A 9,052-nucleotide genomic window follows, 5' to 3' on the forward strand; every position below is an offset into this window, starting at 1 on the left:
TCCGGGCTCAACCTCATCGCCGTATTTTTGGTTTGTTTGAGGATTCTTTTCATGGTTTCAAGAGGGAGTATTTTAAAGTACGCCCTGTCCAGGGGCATCATCCATTTTGGCTGACGTTAGAGGGCGAGCACCAGTTTCCGACCTATTGGAATTTCGGTGCTGGGCCGTCGGTTTTGACTAAGGTTACTTATGATGGTTTGTCTCCCGAGGATAAGGACATTGCTAGTGTCTTTTGGCATTTGTTTGGCGAGCACCCGTTAAATCCTCGAGACGTCATGGGGGATCTTGAGGCTTGTCGGACGTATATTGGTATGTGGCTGTCTCTTTCTTGGTTTTCATGTTTGTTCTCCTAATTTTGTAACTTGATTTTTCTTTGGTTTCTTTCAGCTGAGATGGCTGACGGTTTGACTTCTCTGGCACGGCTGAAGGCAGCGATGGATCGGGAGGAGGGATCGTCGTCTCCTGCTACCCCTGTCTCTAATCCCGCTGTGGATTCTCAGGCTATTTCTCAGGAGGTGGTTTCGTCGTGGGTGAGGGCCGACGCTCGGGCTTCGCCTGGTCTCGTGAACTCGCCTGAAGTCATTGTGGTCACGGCTGTCAAGGCTTCTTGGAAGAGAAAGAGGCCTGAGGAACCTAGCAGCAAGACTTTTGAGGAGGAGGGTGCTGTGCCCAGTGTGATGGATCGACGTTTTGATGCTTCGGGGTTCATAGATCAGCACTTGATGCCTGGCACAGAGCCATTTTTTGATGATTGTGATGTTTCGTTCCAGGCTAAGTCGGTGTATCGTGCCCTCCTCCGATCTGCTGTTGTTGTTCGGAAGGCTGAGCCAGTGATGGCTCAGGTCGGTTTGTTGGACAAGAAGCTCCGTCATTCGCAAGCTGAGGTGGCTAAGTTGAAAGAGCAGCTCGAGGCTGCCGAGGTAGCGAGGGAGAAGGCAGTGAAGTCTTCCAAGGAAGCTGGGGCGGAGATCCTCCGTCTTTCTGAGGTCGAGACTTCACTTCTTTCCCAACTGGGCGCGGAGCGACAACGGGCTTCCGACGCGGGTTCTCAGGCTGCCGTGCTTCTTGGCGAGCTGGAAGTTTTGAAGGCTGAAGTTGCTGCCCCGAAGAAGGAGAAGACGGAGTTGTTGGCTGATGCTAAGAGTGCGATCGTTGCCACCGAGGAGACGATGAGGGCTCAGGCTTTGGTGTTGGCTCCGGGTGTGGACGTGTCTGTGATGGGGGCTTTCAAGACCGTCCGTGATGGCCGAATTCTTGACCTTGAGTAATTTTATATCTTGTAATTTTAGTTTGCTTTGAACTTAGTCTTTGTTTTGGATATTTGGTTGGCCGTGGGCCGTGTATTTGGTATGTTTTGAACTCTGGGTTGTGCCATCGCGGCCGCTTATAGTTTGCTTTCTTTTTAATGACTCGTGTGGCCGTTCGGGCTTTATGTTTATTTTGAGCCGTTATATCTTTAAGCCGTCGTGACTTAGGACCTTTAGTAGGCCGCTAGTGTTTGGGGATATCCGTTTGTTAGGCCCGAGGGTGATCAATTCTTGGTGTTTGTGGCTGTGTTTCTATTCCATTTTGGGAGGTAGAAGGGGGAAGGGTAGAACATAGTGGAATTTTATTTGGGCCTCGTTAAAACCCTCTGTGATGGCGGGAAAGAGTACCCGAGTTTAATACTTTAATTTAAACAAGGAAAACAAATGTAGTAAAGAGGTAAAATCTGAGTAAAAGGAAATTGAAAAAGACAAGGGAGGACCTATGGCGGTCAATCTAAGTGTAGTAGCATCGCAAATTGGCGGCGTTCCATGTTCTCAGAATTTCGTCGCCGTTAAGTCGTTTGAGCTTGTACGCTCCCCTTCCGATTGTGGCTTTGATTCTGTATGGTCCTTCCCAATTGGGGGTGAGTTTCCCTTCCCCTGGGGTCGGGGCTCCGATGTCGTTTCGTCGTAGAACGAGGTCGTCGGGCGCAAATTCTCGTTTGATGACGCTGTGGTTGTATCTTAAGCTGATTCTTTGTTTAAGGGCTAGCTCTTTGACATGGGCTATGCTTCTTTCTTCGTCGATGAGGTCTCGTTCTGCTTCCTCGTCGTTACCTTCGACCGTTTTCCTGGGGCTTGGGTCTCCTATCTCCACTAGGACGACGGCCTCCACTCCGTATGTTAATCGGAAAGGGGTTTCCCCTGTGGTCGTTTGGGGAGTGGTTCGGTATGACCATAGGACCGATCTGAGTTCGTCGGCCCATATTCCTTTGGCTTCATCGAGCCGTTTCTTGAGTCCTTTGATGATTATTTTGTTTGCGAATTCCACCTGTCCGTTTGTTTGGGGGTGTTCTACCGAGCTGAAGCGGTGGGCTATACGTAGTCTCATTAATTTGACACAAACAAAAGTCGTTGTAGGTAAGGAATTTCACAAAATATTTACGTTGCAAGTATAGCTCCAAACCAACAAACAACTCTCGCATCAAATTAAATTTTAGGTTGTCACAAATAACAAACCCCAAATAAGAAATAACCGGAGTATTTTGGACTCTGGGTCATCTCACAAGGAATTGCAATAAAGTGTTTGATTATTGGCTATGAAAAGGGGGTAAGGGGTTTTTTTTTATTGGTGAGAGGGCAAGAAAATTTAAATGACAAGAAAAGTAAAGAATGCAATTAAAGGAAGAAATTAATAAAGAGAGACATTCATGGCAAAGATTGAGATCATAGGCTTTCTATCCTAGTCATGCAATGATTAATTCATCTTATTTAGTCAACTCCAACACAAAGGGAGAAGGTCAAACAAGACTAATCAATCATACTACAATAATAAACAAGAATTTATCTCATTACGTCATCTCCGTCGATTGAGGAAGGTATCATGTTATCCTCACACTCGGAGAAAGTCTAATAAGACTAGCTAATCTCAATCCAAAAGTCCTAATCAACTTACTAATTTAATTAGCAAAAGATTAGCGTCAATGGAAACAATATTCCAAAAGTCCTAATCAACTCACTAATTTAATTAGCAAAAGATTAGCGTTAATGGAAACAATATTAGCTAACAACTCTAGATCACCAACATGAGTTGGGTTTTCATGACTCAAGATTGCCCAATCACTCTTTCCAAGCCAAGAATGCTCAAAATCTACTCTAACATCCTTCCAAGCATTTGATCAAACACTTGGTGGGTACTGATGCCAAGGCATCTTAGGCTAGTTTCACTAGCATTTTTCTGTTAGTTTTAGTTGTTTTATGCATTTTCTTGAGCTTAAAGTAACCAAGAATGGTTAAAATGAGAACAAAGCAATGAACCATCCAAACAGTATGATTTTGATGCAAATTCCATGAGTTTTTAGTTATATTACTTGAATGCTATTAATGGAAGATTTCTCATGAAATTTTGCAAGACTTTGATGCAATTGTTTGGATGATTTCAGGGAAGAAGAGGCTAAGCAAGGAAGCAACAAAATCAATAAAGGAAGCTTGAATATCACATGTGGAGTTTAAGTTCCAGTTTAAGCCTAAACTGGAGCTTAAACGCCAGAATCAGGAAGGCTAAGAAATGCTGAAATTGAAGTTTAACCTCCAGTTTAACCTTAAACTGGAGGTTAAACGCCAGAATGGGAAAAGCACCAGGGAGCCATTTCCACGTTTAAGCTCCAGTTTGACCTCAAACTGGAGCTTAAACGTGTTCGACCAAGTTTTCTCCTCCAGGGTTGCTCTCTCCATTTCCACGTTTAAGCTCCAGTTTGACCTCAAACTGGAGCTTAAACGTGTTCGACACCTCCAGGGCTACCCTTCTAAGCTTCCACGTTTAACCTCCAGTTTAACCTTAAACTGGAGGTTAAACGTGTTCGACCTCCAGGATGCCTCCTTCCATTTCCACGTTTAACCTCCAGTTTAACCTTAAACTGGAGGTTAAACGTGTTCGACACCTCCAGGGCTACCCTTCTAAGCTTCCACGTTTAACCTCCAGTTTAACCTTAAACTGGAGGTTAAACGTGTTCGACCTCCAGGATGCCTCCTTCCATTTCCACGTTTAACCTCCAGTTTAACCTTAAACTGGAGGTTAAACGTGTTCGACCTCCAGGGCTGCCCTTCCTATATCCACGTTTAAGCTTCAGTTTAACCTTAAACTGAAGCTTAAACGTGTTCGACTACATGACTCTCCAGGGCTGCCTTCTTCCATTTCCACGTTTAAGCTTCAGTTTAACCTTAAACTGAAGCTTAAACGTGCCTCTACAAAAGGCTTCACTGGAAGTGTCTGGCGTTTAAGCTGTAGTTTAAGCTTAAACTGCAACTTAAACGCCACTCTTGGAAAAGGTTTCTGGGCCAAAAATATTGCGGTTTAAGTTAGTCTTTGAGCACAAACATTAACTTAAACTTACTCTGGCATGAAACCCAATTGAATATCATGGTTTATGGGACTGGGCCTGAAGGATTGATGAGTCTGAAATTTCAATTTGTTGAGTCATGTGTCATTATTTGATTATCACTAAGTTGGCTCAATGAATGTTACAGAATTTGGATCAGCAGCCTCATCAAGATTATGGATCATAAACCCAAAGCAAAAGGAAAGCAGGGAGAGGCCTCAAAGCCCAAGAAACACAACAGAAGCTCAATATAGAAAGTGTATAAATAGGATAGAATTTAAGTTAGAGAGGGACTTTTGGAACTTTTACTTTTGCATTTAGCTAGTTTTCATTTCTTTGTAATTGAATTCCGAGCTATGACTCACTAAACCCCCTTTCATTGGGTTAGGGAGCTCTATTGTAATTCAATGAATCAATAATAGTTTATCTTCTTCTTCAATCTTTTCTCTTGAATTTTGTTAGAAAGCTTCTCGATCTAATTCCATTGGGTAGTTGTCTTGGGAAAGAAACTACCCATAATTGGAATCCTTCGGAACCTTGGGAAAGGAATGGAGGATTCATGCTAGAGAAGCTTTCTCACAGTGAATTGGATTGGGGTTTGGATGGATATTGTGACATGTAATCCTACCAAATTGTGGTTCATGAAACTGTGTGGTATAATCAGTGATCGAGCATCATCTCTTCTTATGAACATTTAAACCAAGGGATTGGGAATTTGTTTGTTTTTAGAGAGAATTGGTGAGCCAAGGGATTGGGATCCAATCATATAAGATTGCCAAGCAAAATTCAATGAATGCATTGGTTGAGGAAGAGATATACATGTTTTGATTCGGAGATCTCAATATCTCCTAACACCCAATGAATTCCCCATTTCTGATTTCCACTTTCTCTTTACATTCTGCAACTCAATTTATGCAATCACCCCCATTCCCTTTTAATTTCAGCAATTTAGCTTCTGCTCTTTAATTCATGCAATTTAAGATTCCGCCATTTCAATTTCTTGTCATTTACTTTTCCCGCCAATTTTACATTCCGCAATTCTCATCTAAATCTTGATTCCGCTCAACTAGAACACACTTCTAATCCGAATTGCTCACTCAACCAATCCTTGTGGGATTCGACCTCACTCTATTGTGAGTTTTTACTTGACGATAACCGGTGCACTTGCCGGAAGGAATTTTGCCGATCGTGCAATTTCCTAAATCGTAGCATAACTAGTTTATGCGCATCAAGTTTATGGCACCGTTGCCGGGGATTGGTTTTCGATTGACAATTCTCAAATTGGAAGTTAACTAGATTGAGCATTTTTTTTTGTTTTGATTAATTCAGTACAAGTTACTTGTTGAATTTTAATTTCTGCACTCTGTTACATGCTTTCTTTCTTTATGCCTTTAAATTCAAGCAACTAACCCACTGACTCACTAACTGTTTGAATTAATTCCTCAATTGCTCTAACCATACTCTTCCATTAACCAAGAGTATTTCACTTGTTTGTTGCCTGTGCTGTGTTCTTGTATGACAGGTAGGAGAGGAGAGACATCAACTCCTCCATATACCGAACCAGAGAGGACCCTTCATAGACTTAGAAGGGAAGCAAGAGGGAAGAGAGTACTGGGAGAAGAAGAATCTGAAGGAGAATCTGAGGACAATTTTGAGGAAGCTCTAGATCTCAACATGGATAGAGAAGTTCACAACCATGAGAGAGCTGATGGAAACAATGCCATTCCTGAGAGGAGGGTTCTTAGTTCATACATAAACCCAACCTCTGGGAATTGTGGTAGCAGCATTCAGAAACCACCCATTCAGGCCAACAATTTTGAACTCAAACCACAGCTAATATCACTTGTGGAGAATCATTGTTCATTTGGTGGGAGTGCTAATGAAGATCCCAACCAACATCTCACAAAATTCCTGAGAATTTGTGACACTGTGAAGTCCAATGGAGTCCAGGAAGATGCCTATAAACTGCTTTTGTTCCCATTTTCACTTAGGGACAAAGCAGCTAAGTGGCTGGAATCATTCCCAAGGGGGAGTCTAACAACATGGGATGAGGTGGAAAGCAAGTTTCTGGCACGTTTCTACCCCCCACAAAAGGTCAATAGGCTTCGATCTGAGGTTCAGACTTTTAGACAACAAGATGGTGAAACTCTCTACGAGGCATGGGAGAGATTCAAGGATTTGACAAGGAAATGCCCACCAGACATGTTCCATGATTGGGTGCAATTGCATATTTTCTATGATGGACTGTCTTATGAATCAAGGAAGGCTGTAGACCATTCATCAGGAGGTTCATTGAACAGGAAAAAGACTGTGGAAGAAGCCATTGAAGTGATTGAGACAGTGGCTGAGAATGAGTACTACTATGCATCAGAGAGGCACAACACTAAGGGAGTCATGGAGCTGAACCATGTTGATACAATTCTAGCCCAAAACAAGGTGTTTGCCAAGCAACTAGCAGAGCTTACCAGGCAATTAGAAACAAAGCAAGTAGCTGCAATACACACACAAGATCAAGAGGAAGTAAGCATTGAAGGAGGTGATTGGGAAGAGGCCAACTATGTGGGAAACCAACAAAGGCAATCATATGATCCACATTCCAACACTTACAACCCAGGATGGAAAAATCACCCAAACTTTGGGTGGGGGAACCAACAAACCCAACCACAAAACCACAAACCTTACAACCACAACCAACATAACAATTCCACATACCAAAACTCCAACCAAAGATCATACCAAGCCACACAAAACACTTACTCCCAACCACCATATCATGGCCAAAATAATCAACCTACCCAACCTAATCCGAACCAACAATTTCAAGATCAATTAAACCGGATAGAAGGAATAATGGCAACCATGAGTCAAGACATAACCGAATTGAAAAGCTTCAGGGATGATGTGAGAGCTACCTTAAGGAACCATGGTGAAAAACTCAAGAGGATGGAGTCTCAAGTAGGAGAGCTATCTCAACAGACCCCGAAATCAACTGCAGTGTTCCCTAGTGACACAGAAAAGAATCCAAAAGGGGAACAAAAGAGAGTGAGATGGGAAGAATGCAAGGCCATCACCATATTGAAGGAAGGTGTGGAGGAAGCTAAGCAGGAAAGTGAAACTGAGCAAGCCAAGGAACTGCAAAAAGGCATGCTGGAAATATACCAACCAAAAGCACCATTTCCTCAGAGGATAGGAGGAAGTGAAAAAGGGAAAACCTATTCAAGGTTTTTAGAGACATTTAAGTCTCTCCATATCAATATTCCCTTTCTTGAGATTCTCCATCAAATGCCTACACACATCAAGTATTTAAAGGAATTGTTGAGCAAGAAAAGAGTTTTGAAGGGAGGACAAACGGTAACAATGAACAAAGAATGCAGTGCTCTCATCAAGAAGGACACAGTCTCTAAGAAAACAGACCCAGGAAGTTTTCATATTCCTTGCATCATAGGAGAAACAAAAATTGACAGAGGATTCTGTGATCTAGGAGCTAGCATAAATGTGATGCCTCTAACTCTTATGAAGAGGCTACAACTGAATGAGGTGAGATCCACTGATGTAATCATACAACTGGCTGACAAAACTCAGAAGCAAGCTGAAGGGGTAGTTGAGAATGTGCTGGTGAAAGTGGAAAATTATTTTTTCCCTACAGACTTTGTCATTTTGGACATGGAGGAAAGCTACCTACACCCCATCATTCTGGGGAGGCCATTTCTAGCCACTGCTAGAGCACTCATAGATGTAGAACAAGGAGAGCTAATTTTGAGAATACATGATGAACAGCTCATTTTCAATGTTTTCAAACCTGCATCTGAGCCTGAACCAGAACATGAAAAGCCTAAGGATGAGAGTAGCCATCTGTGTTTGGAAGAAAGCAATCCGGCAGCTGAAACTATGAAACAGTCCTTGGAAAGCAAACAAGAATTGCAAGAGTTAAAGCCACAAGAATCAATAGAAACAGATCAGAAGGATCCTCCTGACATAAGGGTCAATGAAGAAAGCTTCAAGAGAAAGGGAAAAATTGTAAAGAAATTGCCAAGAGGGTGGAGAAACAAGAAAATTCCCACTGAAGGTTTCTCTCTGGGAGATAAAGTGATATCAAGTCATTATCTGCCAATCCCACCTGGCCTCAAAACAATTCCTTCCCAGCGCCCTCAAGTGTTCACAATCAGGAAAGTTCTTTCTATGGAACATTTAGAGGTCATGAAGGAATCAAGTGGGGACGTTTGCATAGTGAGAGGAGAAGACGTCAAGCACTACAATCCACCCTAACAAGGGACAACCGTCAAGCTAGTGACGTTAAAGAAGCGCTTCATGGGAGGCAACCCATGTTTTTAGTATCCTTAATCTTTAGTGCTTTGCTTTACATCTAATAAAGCATGGTTTCTTATGCATGAACTTGAATCCTCAGGACAACTATTGATAAAGTGCACTAAACTTTGCATGTAAATTACAATTGGTCTCTAAGTTTGGTGTGCCTGAAGGCACTCCCAAATCTTACTCAAATTGGATTCCATCTTTCATTCAAGGTGCACGACCAAACATTAAGTTTGGTGTTCCTCTTGAACACAGTTTATGAAAAGCAAGAAGTTCCTCTGGATTTCAAAATTCATGACAAGTATACCATTCGCATGTTTTAATACTTTGGTTTCAATTACTTAGGGTAGTAACTTTGTTTAGAATCAAAGAGCCAAAGTGACTATGATTTATTAG

The 9,052-nt window shown here is 42.3% G+C and overlaps 3 protein-coding genes and 1 non-coding gene across 4 annotated transcripts; 2 read left to right on the forward strand and 2 right to left on the reverse strand.

Annotated features, from left to right (window-relative positions):
- The first annotated feature begins 677 nt into the window (after nucleotides 1–677).
- Nucleotides 678–1,268, forward strand: LOC148548371 (uncharacterized). Its single transcript, XM_088496526.1, has one exon. The coding sequence runs from the start codon at nucleotides 678–680 to the stop codon at nucleotides 1,266–1,268; it is 591 nt and encodes a 196-aa protein (XP_088352652.1).
- Nucleotides 1,269–1,761: 493 nt separating this feature from the next.
- On the reverse strand, nucleotides 1,762–2,358 carry LOC148548372 (uncharacterized). Its single transcript, XM_088495608.1, has one exon. The coding sequence runs from the start codon at nucleotides 2,356–2,358 to the stop codon at nucleotides 1,762–1,764; it is 597 nt and encodes a 198-aa protein (XP_088351734.1).
- Nucleotides 2,359–5,860: 3,502 nt separating this feature from the next.
- LOC148548373 (uncharacterized) lies at nucleotides 5,861–8,611 on the forward strand. Its single transcript, XM_088496203.1, has one exon. The coding sequence runs from the start codon at nucleotides 5,861–5,863 to the stop codon at nucleotides 8,609–8,611; it is 2,751 nt and encodes a 916-aa protein (XP_088352329.1).
- LOC148548374 (small nucleolar RNA R71) lies at nucleotides 6,446–6,549 on the reverse strand. Its single transcript, XR_015898328.1, has one exon. It is a non-coding gene; the product is annotated as a small nucleolar RNA R71 (small nucleolar RNA).
- Nucleotides 8,612–9,052: the final 441 nt, after the last annotated feature.

This window comes from Arachis ipaensis, chromosome B8, assembly GCF_059453495.1.
Source record: "Arachis ipaensis isolate K30076 ecotype BB chromosome B8, ASM5945349v1, whole genome shotgun sequence".
Taxonomy (NCBI): domain Eukaryota; kingdom Viridiplantae; phylum Streptophyta; class Magnoliopsida; order Fabales; family Fabaceae; genus Arachis; species Arachis ipaensis.